Below are 26927 nucleotides of genomic sequence, written 5' to 3'. Positions count from 1 at the left end.
CCTTGACCTTCCCTATTCTTCCATATTTATTGGTGCAGAGAGAAGGCTTCTGGCTCAGCACCTACACCTCCCTCTCCTCTGCTAGTGTCTGAGTCATACATAGACTGCTCTCTCCCACTTGCCAGCTTCCTTCTCTGTGTCTTAAAATTGTTAGCATCCTCACTGTTTATCTTCAGTTTTTCCATTCATTCATTCATTTATTTATTTAATCACTTTACAGCTTGATCCCAGCCCCCTCTTTCCTCTCTTCATAGTACCACCCTTTCTCCCCGTTTTTCTCTCAGGGAATGGGAGGCACCCAAAACAGTTTAATTTTCACTTTTCTTTTTATAAAACATGTATTTGTATTTTTTAATTTAATTTTATTTTATTAATTACACTTTATTCACTTTATATCTCCCCATGAGCCCCTCCCTCCTCCCTGCCGGTCCCACCCTCCCCTCCCCTTCTTTATACATGCCCCTCCCCAAATCCACTGATAAGAGAGGTCCTCCTCTCCTTCCTTCTGATCTTAGTCTATCAGATCACATCAGGAGTGGCTGCATTTTCATCTTCTGTGGCCTGGTAAGGCTGCTCCCCTCTCAGGGGGAGGTGATCAAAGAGCAGGCCAATCAAAGAGCAGTTTATGTCAGAGGCAGTCCCTCTTCCCATTACTATGGAACCCACTTGGACATTGAGCTGCCATGGGCTACATCTGTGCAGGGGTTCTAGGTTATCTCAATGCATGGTACTTGGTTGGAATATGAGTCTCTGGAAAGACCCGTGTTCAAATTTTCTGGTTCTGTTGCTCTCCTTGTGGGGTTTCTATCGTATCCAGATCTTACTATTTCCCACTTCTTACATAAGATTACATGTACTCTACCCAATTGGCCATCAGTCTCAGTGTCTGCCTTGATAGTCTGCAGGGCAGAGGCTTTCAGAGGCCCTCTGTGGCAGGTTCCTAACTTGTTTCCTGTTTTCTTCTTCTGATGTCCATCCTCTTTGCCTTTTGCAATGGGGATTGAGCATTTTAGTCGGGGTCCTCTCTTTTGATTAGTTTCTTTAGATGTATAGATTTTAGTAGGTTTATCCCATGTTATATGTCTATATGAGTGAATATATACTATGTGTGTCTTTCTGCTTCTGGGACAGCTCACTAAGGATGATCCTTTCCAGGTCCCACCATTTACCTGCAAATTGCATGATTTCCTTGTTTTTCATTGCAGAGTAATACTCCATTGTGTAGATGTACTACAATTTCTGCATCCATTCTTCAGTTGAGGGGCATCTGGGTTGTCTCCAAATTCTGATTATTACAAATAAAGCTGCTACAAACATGGTTGAGCAAATGTCCTTATTGTGTACTTGAGCCCCTTTTGGATATATGCCTAGGAGTGGTATGGCTGGATCTTGAGGAAGCGCTATCCCTAGCTGTCTGAGAGAGCACCAGATTGATTTACAGAGTGGTTGTACAAGTTTATAATTTTCACTTTTTGAAGGTATTGATTTCTGTTTGTTTTGTCAGCCCTGTTTCACCCATTGCAGAATTCTAATTGGTCAACAACGTTATTCCCCCCAAACTGGCTCCAATATGAGTTGTGGTTTTTGTATTTTAGTAGATAATATAAACAACAACCTATTTCATATTTCAATTACCATGATATCTTAGCTAAGTAATGTGCATAAACATAAAATTAGCCACTATCTATTTAGTTGACAACTCACTATACAAATGAGAAATGGGCATCATGATCAGCAATACCATAACTTCCTTTAAAGATTATTGGTGACTGGTTATGATGACTATCGTTCAGTTTATGCACCAAAAATAGGGCATGTAATTATTATTTTGACTTGTCCCCTCTAAGACCTTTTACAAAAGTGAATAACTAGAAAAGAGATGTTGTCAAGAACCATGAAAGTGTAGTAATGAAAAATTCCATGGGATAATGCTGGAATGGCATTTGAAATCCAATGCAAATTATATCGAAGAAAACAGGCTAACCATGGAAAACATTGCTTTGCCACACATTTGAGAGGCTTGCTCCAGTCTCCTCCATGAGAGCTAATTGACACATGATGAAAGCAATTAGTGACTACAAGGATGTGGAATATCCTAGAGAAGAAGTGGTGCCGGTACACAATTACACAATAAAAGAATTTTCAGAGCTATCACAAGGCACTACAATTTTATGATATAAAACATTGAAACTTGTTTCCAACTTAGAAAAAAGTAGTTCATCTCATGAAGACAGAGAAAAGATGTTCTCTTGGCTGAGTAAGCTATGTGATGAGAAGGCAAACACTGTTCAAATTACTCCTGGCATGTTTTATAAAAAGAGATAAACAGGTTGTCAGTCCTTCTAATGTTTTAAATCACTCTGCTACACAGCAAATAAATATTAGTGCTGCTATTTTTCATTTCTCAAATGATTACGCCTGACAATAAGTTTTAATACTTTAAGAAGTATCTTAAAGTTTGTAAAAATATTCTCATTTTTTTTCTTTATTATTAAAACCACTGGGCATAGTTTTCGTCTCACACAGGCATCACTATGCTTCTTCATTACGCTGCCAAGTGAAGAGTGGGTGCAGTATCAGTTCCCTTTCAGCAATCTTTGCACATGTCTAGTGCAATACATTGGGTGTTCTTTTGCAGCAACTTCCTTACTCTGCTTAGAGAAAGGGCATCAGCAGATGGCAGAGGGGGAATTTTGCCAATGGCTTTCAGACAGCCTCCTGAGAATTACCCACTTCAGTGCTGCAGGCAGCTGCGATAATCAAGAGGTGCTTCCAGCAGTGTCTGGGCGTCCTCCTGAGAACTGCAGACTTTCCAGTTATGGAGATCTGAGTTCATGAGCTAGAGCTTTTGCTAATTCTGACATTTCTGGAACTTCTCAAAGCCACAAATAATCTTTTGACCTTTGCTTCATCAGCTCTTTAAGATTTGTCTCTATGTCCTTATAAACTACCCTCTGTTTGGAATTTTCCTTGTAATGTCTTTTTCCTGGTTGCCCCTAGCTTAAGGTATTTGGGGCCAGAAGTGCTTCATGGATAAAGAAGCACTTAGGTATAAAACTTTGTATTGTACCTATCACCTGACTGGATCTGAAGACAGAAGAGGTCTCAATGGAAATTAAATTTTCTTAGTCCCTAGGACAGAATGACTAACATTTGTTTACATTATCACTTAGGGTTTCTATTCATATAAAGCCTACTAAATGCAAATGAGGAGTACTAAATCTTAAATGAATAAAAAAGAGGTGATGAGGGGAATTGTGGGGAAAGATGTTTCACTGGGAATAACAAATGAATTTTCTCCACTTAAAGAGTGATCAGAAGGCTACAAAGTCTATGCTTGGATTGATACAATCAGTTATCTTTTATAGCCTTTGGGCAGATGTATCTGAACCTCAGGACCAAACTTGTATCTACAGATTGTAACTTAAATTCACAGCTGTAACTGTTTTCTTCAATAAGAAGTTACAGGGTATTTGTCATGTATCTATTCAAGATAGATATGAAAATAAAGCCCTCTGAGTATTTAAAGGACAAGGCTGTAAGAGAAGATATTTAGTTATGCTATTGACCAAAGCAACTGTGGACGCTTTAGGGGTGACTAATTTATATCCTCACCTATGTAGTTCTGTTAAAACTCCTAGTGCATCTGAGTAACAGAATCTCCAGAATTACATGGCATAGCTGGTTGTTAAGACTCTGAAGTGGTTCCCCTTTGAAGAACTCTTATATGTAAGAACTCTTAAATGTCAGAAGCACCACTCAGATGTGCACCATTCGATAATGGATGATGCTGGCCCATATATATATATATTTTTTTTACTTGGGTGTCAAGCATTAATTTGAGATGGGATCATGGTAAGAGTGCTCCTGAATCACAACTTTCCAAAAATATGCATAGAAAAATTAGCTTTACAATATTGGGTCAAGGAAGTGCTAGAGGATTAATAAATAGGTGATAGTGGGGTTTAAATACTGAAATGTTTTGAAGGAGAATATTATAGTGTTGTGTACCTGTACCCAGGTAGAAGTCCAAACTGTTGATTCCAATATCCTTCTCACCATGCAGTCCTTACGAGGATTCCCTAAGTCATGTACTGACAAAATATTTCAATTGTGATTTTAAGGACAGTTCAAGGCTCTTCCCAACTTTTTCTTCTAACAAATTTAGTGCGTCTGGTTTTATGTTGAGATCTTTGATCCATTTGGACTTTAGTTTGGTGCAGGGTGATAAATATGGATCTGTTTGCATTTTGCTACATGTAGACATCCAGTTAGACCTGCACCATTTGTTGAAGATGCTGTCTTTTTTCCATTGTATGGTTTTGGCTTCTTTGTCAAAAATCAAGTATCCATTGGGTTTGTGGGCTTATTTCTGGGTCTTTTATTTGATTCCATTGATCCATAATTCTGTTTCTATGCCAGTACCATGAAATTTTTATCACTATTGCTCTGTAGTACAGCTTGAGATCAGGGATGGAGATAACTCTCGACAATCCATTGTTGTACAGAATTGTTTTGGCAATCCTAGATTTGTTAGAAGAAAAACTGGCTATTACAAATAAAGCTGCTACGAACATGGTTGAACAAATGTCCTTGTTGTGTACTTGAGCAAATTTTGGGTATATACCTAGGAGTGGTATAGCTGGGTCTTGAGGTAGCACTACTCCTAGTTGTCTGAGAAAGTGCCAGATTGATTTCCAGAGTGGTTGAACCAGTTTACATTCCCACCAGCAATGGAGGAGGGTTCCCTTTTCTCCACAACCTCTCCAGCATGTGCTATCACTTGAGTTTTTCATCTTGGCCATTCTGATGGGTGTAAGGTGAAATCTCAGGGTCGTTTTGATTTGCATTTCCCTAATGGCTAATGAGGTTGAGCATTTCTTTAAGTGTTTCTCTGCCATTTGATGTTCCTCTTTTGAGAATTCTCTGCTTAGCTCTGTTCCCCATTTTTTAAGTGGATTACTTGGTTTGTTGCTTTTCTGCTTCTTTAGTTCTTTATATATACTGGATATTAGCTCTCTGTCAGATAAAGGGTTGGTGAAGATTCTTTCCCAATCTGTAGGCTGTCTATTTGTTTTGATGACAGTGTCTTTTGCTTTACAGAAGCTTTTCAGTTTCATGAGGTCCCATTTATTGATTGTTGCTCTTAGAGCCTGTGCTGTTGGTGTTCTGTTCAGGAAGTTGTCTCCTGTGCCAATGAGTTCTAGGCTGTTTCCCACTTTTTTTTTCCAACTGATTTAGAGTATCTGGTTTTATGTTGAGGTCTTTGCAGCCAGCCCTAAAGATACCTGATAAAACAGGGTCAGATGAAATGGGAGGAGGTCCTCCCCTATCAGTGGACTTGGAAAGGGGCAGGGAGGAGACCAGGGAGGGAGTGTGGGGTTGGGGAGGGAATGAGGGAGCGGGATACAGCTGGGACACAGAGTTAACAAAATGTAACTAAAAAGAAAAAAATAATAATAATAAAAAAAAAGAAAATTTGAACACAAGGAACTTCCCAGAGACTCCTACTCCAACCAAGGACTATCCGAGGAGATAACCTAGAACCCTGACAATGCAGCCACTTCTGTTGAGAACTGATAGACTAAGATCAGAAAGAAGGAGAGGAGGACCTTCTCTATCAGTAGACTTGGGGAGGGGCATGCGTGCAGAAAGGGGGGGACGGTGGGATCGGAAGGGGAGGAGGGAGGGACTTATGGGGGGATACAAAATGAATAAAGTGTAATTAATAAAATTTAAAAAAAAAAAAGAAAAACTGGGAAAGGGCCTTGACCTCATTAGCACAGGAGAAAACTTCCTGAATAGAAAGAACACCAATAGCACAGGCTCTAAGATCACCAATCAATAAATAGGACCTCATAAAACTGAAAAGCTTCTGTAAAGCAAAGGACACTATCCTGAGAAAAAAAGGACAGCCTACAGATAGGATCTTCACCAACCCAATATCTGACAGAAGGCTAATATACAGAATACATAAAGAACTCAAGAAATTAAAAGGCAATTAAACAAGTAATCCAATTTTTAAAAAAATGGAGTACAGAGCTAAACAGAGAATTCTCAATAGAGGAACATCGAATAGCAGAGAAACACTTAAAGAAATGTTCGCTATCTTTAGTCATCAGGGAAATGCAAATCAAAATGACACTGAGATTTCACCTAACTCCCATCAGAATGACCAAGATCAAAAACTCAAGTGCCAACACATGCTGGAGAGGATGTAGAGAAAGGGGAAACCTCCTCCATTGCTGGTGGGAATGTAAACTTGTACAAGCACTTTGGAAATGGATCTGGCACTTTCTCAGACAATTAGGAATAATGCTACCTCAAGATCTAGCTATACCATTCATAGGCATATTTCCAAAATATGCTCAAATACACAACAAGGAGATTTGCTCAGTCATGTTTTTAGCACCTTTATTCATAACATCCAGAACTTGGAAACAACCCAGATGTCCCTCATCTGAGGAATGGATACAGAAATTGTGGTATATTTACACAATGGGATACTACTCAGGAATTAAAAACAAGGAAATCATGCAATTTGCAGGCAAATGATAGGATCTAGAAAAGATCAAACTGAGTGAGGTATCCCAGAAGCACAAAGACACACATGGCATATTCTCCCTTATAAGGGGATATTAGATACATAATATAGAATAAACATACCAAAATCTGTACACCTAAAGAAGCTAACCAAGAAGGAGGACCCTGAGTAAGATGATCAATACTCACTCAGAAAAGCAAATGGGATGGACCTGGAAGAGGGAGAAAAAAGGGAACAGGACAGCAACCTACCACTGAGAGCCTCTGACAGACTCTACCCAATAGGATATCAAAGTAGATGCTGAGACTCATAACCAAACTTTGGGCAGAGTGCTAGGAATCTTATGAATGAAGGGGGAGATAGAAAGATATGGAGGGGACAGGAGTTCTACAAGGAGAACCACAGAAACAAGAAATCTGGGTAGAGGTGTCTTTTCTGAGATTGATACTTCAACCAAAGACCATGCATGGAGATAAACAGATGTAGGCCATAGCAGCTCAGTATCCAAGTGGGTACCCTAGGAAGGGGAACACGGACTGTCTCTGACATGAACTCAATGGATGGCTCTTTGATCACCTCCCCCTTATGGGAGAGTAGCCTTACCAGGCCACAGAGGAAGGCAATGCAGCCAGTCCTGATGAGACTTGATATGCTAGTGTCAGATGGAGTGGGCATAAGACCTCCCCTAGCAGTGGACTTGGAAAGGGGCATGGAAGGACATGAGGGAAGCTGGGTTGTATGGTGAGGGAATGATGGAGGGGACTACAGCTGGGATACAAAGTAAGTGAAGTGTAATTAATATAAAAAATAAAAATTATTTAAAAAGGACAGCTCAGTATAAATATTTTCTCTTGCACTGCAACTATTCATTTTAGTTTTAATTATAGATCTTTTTAAAATAAATTCATATTTAAGTACATTGTATTTTGTAATCTGTAAGAAATAGGATCCAGTATTCTTTCTTTAAGTCCATTTAGCTACTGTCTAAAATCCCATCCTATCCTTATCTTTTTCTTTGTAGACCTGGAGCTTCATCTTTTCTACAGTACTCGTTCATGCTGGATGAATCAGTGTGTACTTAGGTAGCATTCTGTATAATTTCCTATTTCTACTATGCTAATATGCTTGCTTTCTATCTGATGCCTTTCACTCTTAACTAAAGTCTTACATAGCCAGGTCTCTATTTATCAATTGAAATTTTTATTGGTATGTGAATAATCTAGGTTGGACTGGTTGTCCACAATAAAAACTTCTACATATATTAGTAAGTGTATGAGCACTGAAACTTTCTGACATGAGATAAGTACAGAGCAGAGACAGTTTATAGATAGATATGTGACTGGGCAAACATTGTCAGAAGTTGAATAGCCCATTTTCCCTTCTGTTCTTTATTAATAAAATCATCTCAAGATAGGTAGGGATTGCCAGACATTTTGTCCATGTTCAAAGCAGCTAATGAGGAAGTGATGGGCCGATGTTAGTAAATGCCTCACCTCCCTCCCTGTCAGGGTCATTCTAGAAGTAGCAACTACTTCTTTCTTTGTGCAGAATTTAGACATGTGACTAGAAACATGTTTTGGTGCATGAACAATAGTTCTGTTCTTCCGTAAAGGACAGAAGAAAGAATATTAGATACATATTTGTAGATTTTGCCATGGACACAAATTTGCTTGCTCCATGTGGACTGGGTCAGGTCATCACATTCCTTTATGCTTCTGTTTCCAGCACTAGCAGCAAAATGACTAATTACAGTGTTCTCTTTTATAAGTCACATGTGACAGGCTATTGGAATATCGGATTGGGTCTGAGCATTCAACAAGAACTGGTGCTTTCAGAAGCTCTAGGACTGGACAGATGAGACAAGACTTATTTTAATTTGGAAACAAAAGAAAAAAAAAACCCAGCAGATTATTGCTAACTTCATTTCTATTACCTGTCAGTAGATACACATTCTTGTTCTCTTTAATAATATAAATGTATAAATGAGTGGGAATTTGATAAAACTCAGATAAGCACTTGCTTTTGCCATGCATAGAAAATTCATCATTGTTTCCAACATACTTAATGTTTTACACATTATAATGAAATCCAACATCCTACTTTTATAATGGTGTGCAAAACAAAACAAAACAAAAAACTTCATGATTCTTGCAAACCCTTGCTATAAACTAATGAAATATCAAGGGATGCTCCTGGAGTCCTCATTAGCTCTAAGTGGTTCCTCAGCAACTAGTCACAAAACAGAGAGCACCTAGCTGCAAACCATACTATTATAGCCAAAGCTATATATAAACAATTATTCATTATCTATACCCATCTAGCTGTGCATCTATCCATCATGCATTTAATACCCTACTCCAAAAAATATTTGAGGCTTTACAAATATAGTATACTAATTCATATCAAATTAAAATTTAAATGTATAGACAATATCAACAAGGGAAGAGAAGATTAGTCTAATCAGAGACAAGAATAAACAGATCATTCTAGGTTCTATGTTACTAAATGAAAATCCACCACAACATCTCACTTTCTTTTTAGAAATACATGGTTACTTAGACTTTAAATTTTTATATAATGCAGGGAAAATCATTCTTTGTAGAGATGCAATTAAATGCCTATCATGATAATTCTCTGCTTAGAAAAATAAGATTCCTCACATCATGAGAACACTGCAAAATAGAAATGTTCCCTACAAGATAAAGTGACATAAAGGATATGATGAAATCACAGATACACACACACATAACCCATACACACAAGAACTTGAAGAGGAATTGCATGTCTCGTAAACAGAGGATGAGATCAGTGTACCTTCAAGTCCATGAATCCAAATCTTTTAGTCAAATAAAATATTTGTCAAGGAGTTATTAATGTTTTCAGTGGATCAGGATTAAGCTAAACAGTATTTTAAAAGCTTGGTAAACACCATGTTAAATCATGTTATTATTGGCATTAACAACGTCTTTAACTTGTGTCTTGAATCAGTGAAAGAAATAGTGTATGAGATCTTCCAAACTATTTGGGATGGCAGCATGGTGTTTGTTCGTTACACCTTTATTACTTTATTACTTTTTATCACTTGCCTGATGCAGGAAGACCCACCTCTCCCACTGTTAAAGTCATGATAATGTGATGGAGTTTTGGCTTGTCAGGTAGGACAAAAGGGAGAGTTTAAAATACATAAACCAACGCCAAGCCTAAACTTTGTCTGTACGTTATTTTAATTCTTCCTTCATGTGCTCAGATCTGTACATTCTAGAAAGCACAGCAAGCCTATAGATGAAGAAGGGTTCTGGTTCCAGAAAGCAATGTGAATCAAATGCATTTTTTATTGCTGTTCTATCATTAAGCTTTTAGATCTTATAATTTACTCTCCACTGCTACCTGAGTTAATTTTTAGAGAATACCTACAAATACTTTGTCACTTCAAACAACTGCTATTAGGCCAGGCTCTCACACTCCCAAACCATTTTGTTTTAGGGCTGTTTTGTTTCCCTGGGAAAATAGATGTAATTTGTTTTACATGTATTCCCTATATACAGAAGTGGGCATTTGGGTATTTGGATTTCCTTTTCCCATTTCAAAAATATAATCCTTTAGCTGAACTGTGCACCTTTCCTCACTATCCACTAGTTTATATCTGATGTCTACCTTTTCTTTTGGAATCCCGTGTAGGATGGGTACCAATGCAGCTTTAGTATTCATCTCCTTTCCCCCCCCTCTCCTTCTCCTTCTCTCTCCTTCTTATGTGCCATTTTCTTGCCTAATCTCGTATTTTGTTAAATTTTCTGTGGTCATTACTCTCTGGTAATCACAAGTTACCTGGACCTTAATATTCAGTTTTTGAAACACATGAAACTAGGTATTACAAAGGAATTTTGAAGACACAGTGGTTACCATTTACAAAGAGTAAACTTTAAAGAATACATCTAATAATATTGTGGGAATTCATCCAACCAATTTAACACTTTAAGTTCAAGGACGAATTTCTGAATAGAAGAAATTCTGCTTCACAGTTGCAACAATGCTTGCCTATGCTTTCAGTATACTGACCTGCTCTATGAATTTGCCAGGTACATATACACTCACATAAATACATACATGCTTAATCTTAATAGATTACATATTTCACCACAATCCCTCTAAAATCTGTTGCATTAGAGAACCATGATAGATAAAACTTTTATTTTTACAATTTTTTTTTTCAGGTCAGGCTAGTGATATAGTGCATGGGGGCTGGAGTTTTGCCCCTCTCAAAAGCCTCATTACTTGCCAAGAGGACATCCTAGCAACCTAATTTATCATGATGATGACATGTGTGTTCAGGAAGCAAGGCTAGTGTTTTCAACTGGAAATTCACCCTGCTAGTCGCTCTGCTAGTCAGAATTACATCCTATAATCACACTGGCACTGGTGTGGGGAAGAGGGTAACATGCTACTTTGTTCTTCTCTTTTTCCTTCTCCTCCTCCTTCTTTTCGCCTTTCTCATTCCCTCTGCCTTTAAAAGCAAAAACAAAACAAAACAACAACAAAAAAAACTTTTCTTATTGAACTCCAAGTTTGTGTTGCTCATCCTACCTGGGAAGTGGGCTTTGCCCTGGCATGTGTGGTCAACTTATCAGCGGGTCAGATTATTGAGAGATCTGACTCTCCCTCACCTAGCAGCTATCAAAGACCAATAACGCCTCTGCTAGTGGTGGGATTCTGTGCCCACTTCCATGCCTCATCCTTGAATTTTGTCTGGCTTGATCATGTCTTGTGCCTGCTCTCATAATTGCTGCAAGCTCCTATATGTAACTGCCCAGTTGTATCTGGAAATGTTTTTTTCTGGATGATTTTGACCACTTCTTTCTCTTACAAGTTTTCTGTTTTCTCTTCCATGAAGATCCCTGAGCCCTGGGGGAAGGAGGAGTTGATATGTGTTTGCCATTTAGAGCTGAAAGTGCTTCTTCCTTGTAAGGAATATCTCAAACCTCATTCATGTGCTTGAGAGGCACATGAATACAAGATGCATTTTCTTCTGAATATATGTGCTTAGTTAATAGCACTAGAAAGAAGTGCTGTGTATTTATTTGAAATTTTATGAAAAAAAACATCATTTCTTTCATTGTTCACATTTTCCCAGGTGTGGTCATTAGGTTGCCATCTGTGCTCATTACAAGTAATTTATCCTTTTGTTTTCAGCTCCTTTGGAAGCAGAAGACTCACCTTGTACACTGTCAATCCAGCTCTTCAAGAACTGCTGGATCCTCCTCTTACCATATAAATCATGTGATGTCAGAGTCAGCGAACTAGGTTCTAGCTCTTCTAACATTTTCACTTGTATGAATATCTATCTATCTATCTATCTATCTATCTATCTATCTATCTATCTATCTATCTATCTATCTGCATTAACCAAACAAACATCAAAACAAAACAAAAAGAATATGGAAGCTGAATGCCAGTTAGGAATGAGGACTTCACATGTACCTGCAAATTTCATGATTTCCTTGTTTTTATAAGTGAGGTATCCCAGAAGCAGAAAGACACACATGGTATATACTCAATTATAAGTGGATATTAAACATATAATATAAGATAAACATACTAAAATCTGTGCACCTAAAGAAGCTAAACAAGAAGGAGGACCTGGGTAAGATGATCAGTCCTCACTCAGAAAAATGGGATGGACATTGGAAGAAGGAGAAAACAGGAAACAGGACAGGTGCCTACCACAGAGGGCCTCTGAAAGACTCTCCCCAGAAGTGTATCAAAGCAGATGCTGAGACTCATATCCTAACTTTGGGTAGAGTGCAAGGGATCATATGAAACGAGGGGGAGTCCGTAAAACCTGGAGAGGACAGGAGCTCCACAAGGAGAGCAACAGAACCAAAATACCTGGGCACAGGGCTCTTTCTGAGACTGATACTCTAACCAAGGGCCATGCATGGATATAACCTAGAACCCCTGCTCAGATGTAGCCCATGGCAGCTCAGTATCCAAGTGGGTACCCTAGTAAGGGGAACAGGAACTGTCTCTATCATGAACTCAGTGGCTCTTTGACCATCTCCCCCCCTCCCGAGGGGCGAGCACTCTTTCCAGGCCACAGAGGAGACAGTCCTAATGAGACCTGATAAGCTAGGGTCAGACAGAAGGGGAGGAGGACCTCCCCTATCAGTGGACTTGGAGAGGAGCATGGGAGAAGATGAGAGATGGAGGGTGGCATTGGGAGGTAATGAGGGAGGGGGCTACAGCTAGGATACAAAGTGAATAAAATGTAATTAATGTAAAAAAAATAAAAATTTAATGAAAAAAGGTGGTAAGGTACATGGAAGAAATTGGAAGGAAAAGAGGAAAGGGGAAAATTATATATATAATACACACACACAGACACACACACATATATAAAGAATTCATGTGCTTCCACTAACTTCCTAAAGAAAACTGCTAGAGTAAGTTAACATATTTTGTATTTAGTGGATTTTTATATTGAGAAACATTTCACATTTTCAATCACATGCTCTTGGACTACTTGACTGAGTCTTAGAGTGTGTGAATCATAGTCCTCATGGTCTGTGTATTATGACAGGTCTTACATGTTATTCTGTAAGACAGCTGCATCCAGGAATGAGGAATCAAGGGCCTGGGCTCCTGACTGTCTCCTTTCTCCCAACCAGTGCTATGCCTGTGGCCATGCTGCTGGCCTGACATTTAAATGTGAAGATAAATTGTACATGAAATAAACATTGAACAAGATATATACTGTCTTTCTCTCCCTAAATGAGGCAGTGATTAAAACAAAATGTCAAGCAGCAATTAAATATGAAGCATGATACTAAAAGTAGATTAAAACAGAATTGACTGAGCAATAAGAAATTATTAAAACTTAGGGACTGAGGAAGACAATGCAGCCAGTCCTGATGAGGCCTGATAGGCTAGGGTCAGATAGAAGGGGAGGAGGACCTCCCCTATCAGCAGACTAGGGAAGGGGCATTGGGGGAGAAGAGGGAAGGAGGGTGGGATTGGGAGGAGATGGGGGAGGGGGGCCACAGCTGGGATATAACGTGAATAAATTGTAATAAATGATAATAATAAAAAGAGAAAATGAAGGAACTAATAAAAAAGAACTAAAGTCTAACAATATTTATCTATAGAGAAAAGTATAGCAAACTTTTATAAGTGCACTATTTCCAAAAATCATAACAATTTACTTTTCCTCATTTTTCCTTTGAATCATTTATACAAACTTCTTAGATATTATATCAGCCACTTATATAAATATGCAAATCTTAAACCATATATTAGCATCTTAGTTAACCATAATGTAGTTATCACATCTTGATACTATTTCATATAACATCAAAAAAGAAACACTAATTTCATTGTGGAACCTTCTTAATCAATATTCATATTTTAATATTGAAAAACACCTTATTCATAGGTGTTGTTTTAAATTTAGGGCTATATATGCTATGTGGGAATATCTCTTACATAGCTTTTAATAGACGACATCACATTCATTTTCCTGTCAGTTACTTGCTGAAAACTTAGATCAAGTCATTATAGATTTTGTATTATCCAATCATGTATCTGTCTTCTCATAGGAAAATTTAATCTGTTCCTAACATCCTTATATGTCTTAACATTAAAATAATCTATAAGTCTTCCAGCTGAACTTTGGGAGAGGAAATATACGATCGTTTATCTAGCTTTCTCCAATTTGCCTCACATCAAAAGAGGCAATATTTCTGTCCTATTAGTTATGCTTGGAACAGGTGGTGAGTGTTAAATTCTTCCCCTGAAAGGTTCTTCACCTCCATTTGAAGATGAACAAATTTGAAATGAATGAAAACATTTACTTCCAAAGTTTACACCACATAAAATGCAAAGGGAATAGAAAAGCTGTTTAAATGAGCAAGATTAAGAGTTTAAGTTAAGGAATAAAGACAAAATAGAAGCCACATGAGCGAGCATGTGTTTAAATGATGAATGTGAATTAGAAACATAAACAATAGCGGTCAGGTCTACTCACGGCAGAGATAATAATAATACCAGTGATAGCTGAGGAAACCATGACAGAGATGCCCTAGAATTAGGCAAGAAAGCAAAGGATAAGAGGGGGGAGATGGGGAGGCAATTCAAACACATGTTGAGAAAACCCAGATCATGTGTGAGTCTATTACAAGGATGGAGTTTAGGTGGTCCCCACCCAGGGCCCTTGAAACCTGTCAAGGTAGTGTGGGGTTGCTGTTCTCCACAGTCTGGGCTCAGAGGCAGTGAAAGAACAATAATACAAAGGAGAAGGTAAGCTTGTAACTTCTGGTATCAGTCTCTCTAATATAATGAAAATGACAAGGAAGACTAAAGAGCTAAAATGAGCAAGAGCCTTGGGTGAGAGGACAATAACCATTTTTAAATACTTGCAGCATACTCAGATTGAAATAAACATAAAGCATCCCGTTATAGGGAGCAAATAAGAAAGAATCAGTCACACCTGTAAAAATCCATATCTGTCTAAAAATAATTAAATATTCTCCTGTTATTTGTTTTTATATCAACATGATGCCCACTGATGTTGTAAAGACAGGGGAAAGTACGTAAATCTGTGAACATATGTAGGAATCCCATCGCAGATGGTCACCTTTAGCCAAAAATTCATAGTATGTCTTGGGATACATATGTAATAAAATTGCAAGCATTGTCTTTCACATGCACATTATTGAAACAGATAGAATATGACATGAAAAGGAAGTAATAATTATTTCACTTCCCATTCTCATTGTAAAAGAAAAAAAACAAACATTTTGAGATGAAATTCTCTAGGGTATAAACAGTTTGAAACATATCCTACATGTTTAGAGAATTATTATTAATATTAATGTTATTATTGTTGTTGTTACAATTTATTCACTTTGTATACAACTGTAGCCCCCTCCTTCAATCCCTCCCAATACCACCTCCCACCCTTTTCTCCTCCCATGCCCCTTCCTCAGTCCACTGATAGGGGAGGTCCTTCTCCCCTTCCCTCTGACCTTAGCTTATCAGGTCTCATCAGGACTGGCTACATTGTCTTCCTCTGTGGTCTGGTAGAGCTGCACAACCCCAGGGGGAAATGATCAAAGAGCCAGCCACTGAGTTTATGTCAGAGACAGTCCCTCTTCTCCTTACTAGGGAACCCACTTTGAGACTGAGCTGCCGTGGGCTACATGAGCAAGAGGTCTAGGTTATCTCCATGCATGGTCTGTTCTTGAAGTATCAGTTTTGAAAACAAGGAATAGGACAGGAGGCTTTTTGAAAGACTCTATCCAGCAGGGTATCAAAGCAGATGCTGAGACTCATAGACAAACTTTGGGCAGAGTGCAGGGAATCTTATGAAAGAAGGGGGAGATAGAAAGACCTGGAGGGGACAGGAATTCCACAAGGAGACCAAAAGAACCAAAATTTGGAAACTTTTAAAATCCAAATAAAATGACTCACTGACATTCAATAGTGGTAATTAAATCAAATACATAATATGGAATATAAGTATTATATGATTTGTTAGTTCAAGACAAATGCTTGAGCCAATGAGCTTGTATATGTTCAGCTTATTTCCTGATTCTATACATTAGCCTGTGTATATTAAAATATACATACACATATAATATGAACATACATGTTGCTGAGCTTATAGTTTTACACATTCATAGTTTTCTACTCCTATGTTATGTTAGACAAATCTGCATATAATTTGAACCCTTATCAATTGACTTGTATTGTTTAATGGCAAAGTAATTTGGCATGCTAGCTCTTGTTGAATTTTTGTAAGTGTTACTGTAAATACAACATAACTGGCAAGATTGGAGAGCAAAAATTGATGTTTCTCCATGCATGTAAGAAGTTGATATTGAGTTAGTAAATATGCATTTAGGGACGAATGTTTCTAAAGAGAGTATGACCTTCCAGTCTAAAACATGACAGACTCAGCTCTCTGAGTGTGGGCTCTTTTGGAGCATTCTTAAGATGCATTTCTCTTCTCAGGAGTTTATTTTAGGCTGTGAGCAGAAAGGGAAAAGGGAAAGGTCAGAGTCTCAACAACTGGATGCTGTAATCCCACTGGAGGAGACAAGCTATTTCCCTTAATATTCAGTTTATACTGTCCATCGATTTCCATAAGCAGGCTGTACTGTAATACTTGGCTATACATATCTCACAGCCCTTGATTCGATTCTTTCTCTATTTAAACCTAAATCTCAGGTCAGTGCTCCAAAGATAGACTTGGGGTCACTGGAGACCTCCATCCATACTGCAGAGTGTGTCTAAATTGATTACATTTCTTCTTTCTGCTTATCAACAGCACTTGCCATTTCTTTCGTTGGCATGTTGGGATGAATCACTGATACTAGCCTGTCAGGGCTACCAGACCAGAGCATTTGTTCTAAGTCTCCGGGCCTACAAGTACTCCATTAAGTACAACTATGGTTATGACTTGAATTCAGATATCTGGATCATTGTGTCACACGTCTGGGAAAGTGCACAAGATGGTTAGCCTTCTCCCTAGTCCATCAGAAATGACAAGAAACATGGATTAAAAACAAACTTCAAGAATACTCTTTCACAAGAGCATGTGTACCACAAAGTGCCTTTTTCATGTACATAAACATTGTTTATACTGAATAGTTTGTGTCAAGTTAAGGCCAATATAAAGTTTTAAATTATAGAAGAAAAAAACACCCCTTAAAGCTACCATATTTTAATACCTACACTACCAATTAAGAAATTTTGCCGTAAAGTATATATGTTTCTCTTCAATTCTCTACAAGTCATCATTAATAAGATAATAGAGCAGGAAAATTAGTAGGGAGTTCATTTGATTTTTTTACCTCCCTAAAGGCTGGCTTTAGTAAGAAAATTTATCTACATTTCAATTCCAATGCACAGTGAATGATAAATGAACTCTACTGAATAAAGGACATAACATTGGCTGTGCCTGAGATTTCTATTTTCTTTCATCAGAATATTCTGCCTCACAAAGTTCATAGCTCAGTGCTTGTCCCCTTATAAGGAATAGATAAATGAACTCCAGCTGTCTAAAGAACTCAAGTTCAGGGCATGACTCAAAGTAGGCAAAAAGAAATGATGTGTGAGGCACTAGGCCAGCCATGAGGCTGCTTCGCTGTTTTGCTTTCTATCCAGTTTATCTGTCCTGGTTCATTCTACACAGAAAGAGCAATAGCAAAGCTATTTTACCTTGCTTTGATGGCCAGATTCAATGGCTGCAGGACCAGAAGCGGTGAAAAGATATCTGCCCCAAAGCTGAGAGCTGAGGGAGAGAAAAACACATTACCTTTCAACGCTTCCTCCCTGATCTGTCTGCACTTGCTTGTGTATTGTTTGAAGAATAGGCTTTGTATTCAGACATCCTCCTGTCTGATCCGCATAGCAATGGCTATAACCCTGATGGGTGACACATGTTGAATTGATACTGTTAAGGAAGTGCCTGAGTCGGGGCGGGGGGGGAGGCTTGCACTCTTTTACAGTTGCCATGAAAAAAGTCAATTTGTTGTCACTGGTTACTTCTTGAGAACCTGCGGAAGGTGGTGACTAAATCTCTCATTTTATGTTAGAGATGAACAGGTAGGCTAAGGGCAGTGTGTGAGACATCGGATTTATAGATAAGGGAATATGAGAGGTATCGACCCTCAGAGAGACAGTGGTACAGAGTGAGAAACACGGTAAGAAAATATTTACAATGTCTTTTTTGGCTGTTAAAACCATGGCCATTCCTGAGCAGGATAATATCAAACCAAAACATTATGCATTACTAACATCAGGAATAAATTTTGCTTTGGATAGTGGAGTGATTGCTAGGAGTCATTTGCTAACATGAGGACAAGGTGCAAATAAATATGAGGTCATTTCTATTTTCTAGGATATAAAAAGCTAAAAGGGCAAAACTATGCATTTTGGAAGTTAACAAAGACAGGTTAGTCTCGTTTTTTATGTTAGTAACAAGCACACCATAGAAAAAAGCATTTCCAGGCATGAAGTGTGAAATTCTATACCTGTCTGTTGTGAATTTTGGACACATTAAGCCAATAAAAAGAAAGATAGTAATGCCAGTGACCCAACAAATAAAGATCTACAGAAATAAACTACACTATCGCCCGCTCCTCTATGACCAGCTCTACCAAGACAGAGAAAAGGAAATTATATTCAGCTTGAACGCTTTTTTCTCTAGCGTTTTTATGTTTAATAATCTCACCCAGCCACGTATATTCAAAGCTGTTCTTGGTATGCTGGGTCAGTGGACAATGGAGCAATAGCAGAGACTGATAAAATCTAACATCACACTGTGTGCTGTAATGGATAAGGAGGAACTGTAATTATTAATTGCTCTGGTCATTCAAACTTTTCCACAAGGAGGAAGCGTAGCTCTAATTACTTTGGTCATTCGAACTTTTCCACAAGCACGTGGTGAAAGAAGATGGGTTTTAACAGTAATAATGTATTGTGTCACAAACAAACAACACCGTCTGCAAACAACATGACTCAGTTTTTAATGTGCCTGCTTTGCAAAAGAAGAGGACCTGATCTATGGGCATGGTGTCCTGTGCTTTGCGAAGGCAGATACACATAAATCCCTGGGATTCACTGGCCAGCCAGTCTAGCCCACTTGGTGACAGATCCTGTATCAACAAACGGTGGCATTGGATGAAACAGATGCAAGGTTATAGTCTAGCCTTCACATTCACACACATGAATGTACATCCACACTGCAACATGTGTGCATACACATACAAAACATACACACACACACACACACACACACACACACACACACACACACACTTCCTGACCAAAAAAAAAGTCATCTTTCTTTATACCCAACCAAGACAATGGTAATGAATTTTATAGTAGTACAGGGAAGTCATAGCTGCACATCATGTTATTATCACTAACAAGCACAGAACACAAACTATGGCAACGCAGACACTAACGCACGTGTATAAAAGGAGGAGTGCCAGATGGCTTCAGGCAAGTTTCCCTGTGTGAACCACTATCACCTGGCCATGCGGAGTCTTAGGAAACCAATCTAATATCCTATTGTGTGTGCAAGTGAAGACAAATGATATGTTTTAAACCTAGATCTCCAAGGCTTTACTCAAAAATGATGCCTCATACACAGGCTTAGCTGCAAAAGCAAGTCTGTTACTTATTCATTACTACTTTAAAAAAAAATCCTAAAGTATAATACTGCTTTTTGTGAATGCCATCCAGACATTTACTCCCTTTCCCCCATTTCCAAGCACTTCTTACTAATTATGAATAACCCAAGTTAAGACAAAATAAAGAACAAGAATTAGTACTGATAAAAATGAAAAAGGACAACTCATTTTTCATGAATGCATAATAATTGTTATGCATAAATTGTACACCAATAATTTGAAACTCAAAAAACAGGTTTTTGCAGTATACCACTGGCCTGAGGTATTCAATGCAGCCGCTAAAGGTGCTGAATTAAAGTGGAAGAGAACTCGGCAAAATTATTTTCTTTTAATAGTGTAAGTGTGTTGATTATGTACACTTGTATAGGGATCGTTAAGGTACATGGTAGTATATCTATTATCATGTATATAAAAGCCAGAAGACAATTGTAGGAGTCTTCCTCTATCATCCTTCACCTTATCTTTTGAGACAGGGTCTCTCATTTAATGAGGCCAACTATTTTGCCAAGGATAGCTAGCCAGCAAGCTCCTATGTGCCTGTGATCTTTCCTCAAAGCTGGGCCTATAGGCATATACAGTCATTCCTAGCTTTAATGTAAGTGCTAGGGATTTGAACTTATATCCTCTTTTGTTAAATATTTTATTTTTACTTTTAATTATGTGTTGGTGCTTACATGTGAGTATATACATGTGAGTTTGTTTATTCCTGGAGGCCAGAAAATGATACTGGAAATGCTGTAGCTGGAGTCACAGGCAGTTGTGAGCTACCCAGTATGGGTGCTGGGAACTACACTCTACAGGGACAGTCTGTGTTCCTAACCATTGAACCATCTCCCCAACCTCTGAACACAGATCTTCCTACTTTCATGGTGCTCTAGGCCACTCAGCCATCTCTCTAGGGCCCAGATTAACATGATTTTAAGTTACACAATGCTTCCCCTGAAAAGAAAACTTACTAGTTGCCTGGCCAATCATATACATATGGATCTACATGGAGAACGGATCAGAGTTGAGATAAAGCACACTAATATTTATTGCAAATAAATCATTCCTTATAATAGCACAACAAAATGCACATTAGCCAATGCAATTAGGCAAATTTTTTTATTGATTGAAATGAAAAACATTTTCTGAAATGCTAAAATTACCATTTCAAGTCTCCAGAAGACCAAAACATCAGTATCTAATGAAACAGTGTATTAACAGATTATAAGATAAAACAATGGAAAACGAAACAAAGATAAGAATTTTACATTTTCTTTCATATGATTCTTATTTTTATATTTCTGCTACATATTTAATTCATTATTTCTAAACACAATTTGAGAAAAAAACAACAGAGAAGCAAACTCAGTAACTCCTAATTCAGACCCATAGGTACTAGAACAAATAAGGCCACCACATATTCATCTCACAAAAATTACTACAGCAATAATAATCGTACCTGATGAATAATTCAGATTTGAAATTAAAGAACCAAACAGCTTGCCAGTAAAGTAACATTTAAAAATTATTCTATGCTACACTTCATTTGCAAATCTTAATTTCTTGGATAGCTTTGAAATAAACATTGCTAATATTTTAAGCACATCCTTCCCATCTACTTCATATAGCAACTTTATATATTTGCATGATCCAACACTGAATTTCCGCCTGATGTTTTGGCTAGACAGCCGTATTTTGCAAAGCTTACACATCATCAACACTCTGACGAATCAGCCAATGCATCTGCGTGAGATGGGCTGAGGTCAGGTCTCCTCAGTTTGGCAGATCCATGTTCTGAAGGATGAGCGCCACTCGGCTTGGAATGTACACCTGTCAACGCAAGCACACCGCTGTAAGTGAAAGAAATGCTGGACATGCTGTCATAACATCAAAGTGACGCAGGCATCATGCAGTCTCGCATGTGACGAAGGTTACAGTGATTCTTCTGATTCCACCAGACATCTGAAGGCTCTCAGTTTTCAACAGTTTGGGCACCAATCTAAAGCTATTCCAACAATAACCACTAGAGGGCTCCAAACTATTTACAAAAGATGCATTTCCTCACAGGAATGAGGTAAACGGCTCCCTTAAGCCACATTTCACTATTAGGTGCTACACAAGAGTTGCATGCAGTTCACAGGGTTGTAGTGATTCGATGACTAAGTGCAACAATTGGGTACTCAAAAGAACATACTTCTTCACTAAGACACTATATAATCTTACCATTTCTAAGTAAAGTCAAAGAATAAAAACTGGAATGTAACATAATTTTATCAGGCCTTGTTTCAAGTTAACCCAATAATGATGATGATGGTGATGATGACGATGATGACAATGATGATAAACAGATAAATAAACAAAATAAAGGACCTTTCTCTGAGGTAGGACACACCGTTTCCATGCTCCTCTCCGATATGAGCTCTATCACAGCCTCCCTCTACAGGCGTCTTTAGGCTCTTCTGAATCTCTTCTAGAATGAATCTTATCCTTTACACTCTTTGCTTCTCTGGTTCCTATAGTTCTCAGGACTTTACATTCCCTAACCCTACGGCAAGATTTTCCCAGGGCAATCCCAGATATGGAATGTTCTCCACTTCACTTAAGTCACAGTGGCCATTTGGCTCCTGACTTTCACACAATTTGTGATTTTTTTTTTTGTTTCAATTCTTTTTTTTTTTTTCCTCCTTTCCCAGATATCTATTCTTCCTTCCTGACCAGGTGCTTTAGGGAGGGAGGGGTTAAATACCTCTTGATTTCTCACAGATATTGAACTATGTTAGGAAGGCTGGGTCCTGATGCATTTAATGTCTGCATTAAAAAATAGGTAAGTATTTGGAGGAGCAATGCTAGGCTGCTATATTCACACTTCCAAAAGGCCCTCTAATGTAGCTGCTCATAAAACAATCTTCATAACATTGTTTTATTTATTGATTTATTTTCGATATAAAATACTTAAGTTATAGCAATGTAAATAATAAATGGTATTACAGATTACTGATGCCATTGTGAGACCTTTTTCCACCTCTTTGGTAATATTTTACCATATTCAGTTATTTTATCTCTACATGAACACTCAACAGAATTTTAAAAATGTTTCTTACAGTTTACAACCAAAACCATAAAAGCATGGTTTTATGAAGAAAACTAAAATAATGTCAAATGCATCTTAACTTTGCCAATGGCCTCACTATTTTTGTCTAAGAGATTGGACAGTAAAAAGTTCCAGCTATGCTTCCAAAGAAGTCAGACAGATCAAAGGAGCTAGTAGCTTTAAACATTAAAACACAGTCCATTTTAAAAGGTGTCATTTAAATAAAATTATTCTATGAAAGCAATGGCTAGAGGCCAGTTTTTCTAATCTTCCCTTAAATGTAACAGTGATTTGGAAAATAATATTCATCTGATAAAAATTTCACAAATACCAATAGTCACTGTTTAGGCAGGTGTCACAATCTGATTAGCAATCAAGTATATTGAAAAAGATAAATATCACATTTCTGTAGTAATTACAGGTGGGGAACCAAGTATTCCAATGCCAAAATATTTTGACCTATAATTTACACATTATATTAATGGCTAAATTTATTTTTAAACCATATTACAATGTAACTGCTACTGCAATTCATTTTATCTCTTCATTTCATCCATTCATTTCATTTCAATTCATTTCATTTTTTTTGGCTAAGACACAGATATGTAAGGTAAGATGTAGGAAATTATTTCAACAAAGGGAAGCTAGACATATCCACAAATAAGGGAAGACTACTCCATGGACTACTCCAAATCAATGGATGGCAAACTTCTACAATGAGGCCACAGACAAAAGAAACAACCTAGATGTCCCTCAATGAGGAATGGATACAGAAAGTGTGGTACATTTACACAATGGAATACTACTCAGCTATTAAAAACAAGGAAATCATGAAATTTGGAGGTAAATGTTGGGAACTAGAAAAGATCATCTTGAGTGAGTTAACCCAGAAGCAGAAAGACACACATGGTATATACTCACTCATAAGTGGATATTAGCTATATAATACAGGATAAACATACTTAAATCTATACTCCTTAAGAAGCTAAACAAGGAAGACCCTAGGGAAGTTGCTCAATTCTCATTCAGAAGAACAAACGCAATAAATATCGGAAGCAGGAGAAAATAGGGAACAGGACAGGAGCCTTCCACAGAGGGCCTCTGAAAGACTCTACTGATCGAGGCATCAAAGCCAGATGCTGAGACTCATAGCCACATTTTGGGCAGAGTGCAGGGAATCTTATGAAAGAAGGGGAAGATAGAACAACCTGGAGAAAACAGGAGCTTCAAAAAGAGACCAACAGAGCCAAAAATACTGAGCCCTGCAAACCCTTGCAAGGACTGATACTCCAAAGACCATGCATGGAGAGGACATAAAACCCAGGTTCAGGTGTAGCCTGCAGACTCAGTCTCCAAGGGGGTCCCTAGTAAGGGAGCAGGGTCTTTCTCAGCCACTCAGTGGCTGTCTGATTACCTCCCCCTGGGGGAGGGGGTGCAGCTTTGGCAGGCCACAGAGGAAGACAATGCAGCCACTCCTGATGAGACCTGATAGACTAGGGTCAAATAGAAAGGGAGGAGGACCTCCCCTATCAGTAGACTGAGGGAGGGGCATGGGAGGAGAAGAGGGAGGGAGGATAGGATTGGGAGGGATTGAGGGAGGTGGCTATAGCTGGGATACAACTTGAATAAATTGTAAGAAATGATGATGATGATGATGATGATAATGATGATGATGATGATGATGATGATGATGATGATGATGATGATGATGATGATGATGATAAAAGAAACCTGCTAAGGCAAAGAGAAGAAAACAAAAGGGACCGACAGTCTGGTATGTTCATTTCCTCACTAAGCACCCATGATACAAATTTAGATAGCAGTCTGTCCCTCCAAAGGGCAAATGTCTTATGGCATTGTAGTCCATATGTTATAAACGTAGTTACTGAGTCTAACTAGGTAAGACAGGAGATTCTGCCACAAGCCATCTTATATCAAAGAGCAATTTAAATTTTGACATACCACCAGAAAACAGACATTTCACATTTTTCTCCATTAACATCATCCTGAGAGGACAGAAGCCTACCACGGAGGGTCTCTGAAAAGCTCTACCCAGCATTGTATAAAAGCAGATAATGAAAAAAAAAAAAAAAAAAAGCAGATAATGAGACTCATAAACAAATTTTTGAATAGTGTGCAGGGAATCTTAGGAAAGAAGGGGGAGATAGTAAAACCTGGAGAGGACAGGAGATCCACACAGAGAACAACAGAACCCAAAAAATCTTGGCACATGGGTCTTTTCTGAAACTCATACTCCAAAGACCATTCATGGATATAACCTAGAACCCCTGCTCAGATGTAGCCCATGGTAGCTCAGTATCTAAGTGGGTTCCTAGTAAGGGGAACAGAGACTGTGTCTGACATTAACTCAGTGGCTAGCTCTTTGACCACTTCCCCCTGATGGGGGAGCAGCCTTGTCATGCCACAGAGGAGGACAATGCAGCCAGTTCATATGAGACTGGATAAGCTAGGGTCAGACAGAAGGGGAGGGAACCTCCTCTATTGGTGGACTTGGAGAGGGGCATGGGAGGAGAAAAGGAAGGGAGGGTGGGATTGGGAGGGAATGAGGGAAGGGGCTACAGTTGAGATACAAAGTGAATGAACTGTAATTAATATAAAAATAAAAATTTAAGAAAATCATCCTAAGAAAATATTGTCACATAACAGTGGCATGGGGAATCTGGAAATTCAAGTCTCCTGAAGAAGTTGCAATGAGACGCATTAATCAGGCTGGGTTTGAATAATGATCAGTTCTTCTCAGAGTGCAGCACAGGGATGTATCAGAAGAGGTCCACTCAGTCTCATATTTGGATTCTAGGCAATTATGGTAGCTACTGTTTGATTCCTATCTTCATAGTGATATATTAATGGAATTAATGGAATATAAATAACAACTATCATGTTTAAGAAGACTTCTTTTTGGTAATTTTAGCTAGTTCAAATTTAAGAATTGCAAACCAGAGAAATAAGAATTTCACATTTGCAATATATGCATTGACTTTTCCACTTTAGCATTACGTGATTAAAAATATTATGAGAATTCTTACTAAATGATGCTGACCATTGTTGTGTAAGGAACTTTATGGCCTCAATTCCAGTCTCACAACAGTACCTGTTCAAAACCCTTCAGTTGGTAACCATGTCGTATCTTTAACAGCAACATTATATCCCTACAGGTTTTGGTGGACTGTTACCTCAATGCTGTTCTGGAGCCTTTGTGCTATAAGCAGAATTTAAAAACTTCCACAAGCTAACGGTTTTTATCTTCTCTGTTTATGAAATTTTGAGTTTTAGTCTCTATGTGGTTTCTTTGTATATAAACCAATTTTCTTAGTGGTTAGAAAATGATTGCCAATTATGCTACAGGCTGAACATAATCAGTGTTAATCCTTATGATGAGATCATTAGAAATGCGAACAATCTTGGGCCCCTGAACCTTAATGTATAAGTATAGTCTGTATTTCATTTTTCACTATTTAAATTCCAAAATGGCCTGATTTGTACGGCAAGAGGGGAGACACAGACAGAAGCAGATTTATACATAAATGTTTAGATATGTTTAAATATAATTTCCATCTTGGTACACACATACAGAAAAGATTTAGCATTTATGTTTTAGGACGTATGTATTGTAAAACATATTTGATTAGATTTTCAGCCTTACACCTACTACAGTGAGGGCCCCCAAAAAAGCAACACAGGAGACAATGTAATATACGTCCCTGAACTTCACTGTCTAGCCATAGTCAGGATAACCTGGTCCAAAGCAAGCAGCATTCCAATCACTTACGGAGTGTCAAATGTATGCAAATCTGCCTACCATTTTGGCTATTCCAAAAAGTCTTCATGGCTACAGTGACTGCTAGTGTGGCTCAAAACTACCTGGTCACATGGTGATCCGTTATGTCAGCCCGGCCCTGTTCTTTTTCTTTAGGATCATAAATGAGTTGCAAAGTTAGTCACGTAATTTTGAAAAGCACAACATTTTAAAATGCAAAGACATAATGCTACACAGGGCATTTAAAAATATATTAGAAAGTGCTAAATTTGGCAACAGCCCATTCAGATATAATATTGGTGGGATACAAATATTCTTCACTGAAAAAAGATCAGA

The 26927-nt window shown here is 38.1% G+C and overlaps 1 protein-coding gene across 2 annotated transcripts in view; it reads right to left on the bottom strand.

The window, feature by feature from the left end:
* Window positions 1-20827: 20827 nt before the first annotated feature.
* Window positions 20828-26927, bottom strand: part of Gbe1 (1,4-alpha-glucan branching enzyme 1) — a 275110-nt gene continuing 269010 nt past the window's right edge. For both annotated transcript variants that reach the window (XM_055594620.1, XM_055594627.1), the window contains exon 16: window positions 20828-21552. In XM_055594620.1, the coding sequence (XP_055450595.1) occupies window positions 21496-21552 (57 nt within the window). In that variant the 3' untranslated portion in view covers window positions 20828-21495. The remainder of the gene's footprint in view (window positions 21553-26927) is intronic.

This window comes from Psammomys obesus, unplaced genomic scaffold (genome assembly GCF_907164565.1).
Source record: "Psammomys obesus unplaced genomic scaffold, mPsaObe1.curated_primary_1811, whole genome shotgun sequence".
Lineage (NCBI taxonomy): Eukaryota > Metazoa > Chordata > Mammalia > Rodentia > Muridae > Psammomys > Psammomys obesus.
The sequence above is the reverse complement of the archived record's forward strand: the minus strand, read 5'-3'. Positions and strand labels throughout refer to the sequence as shown.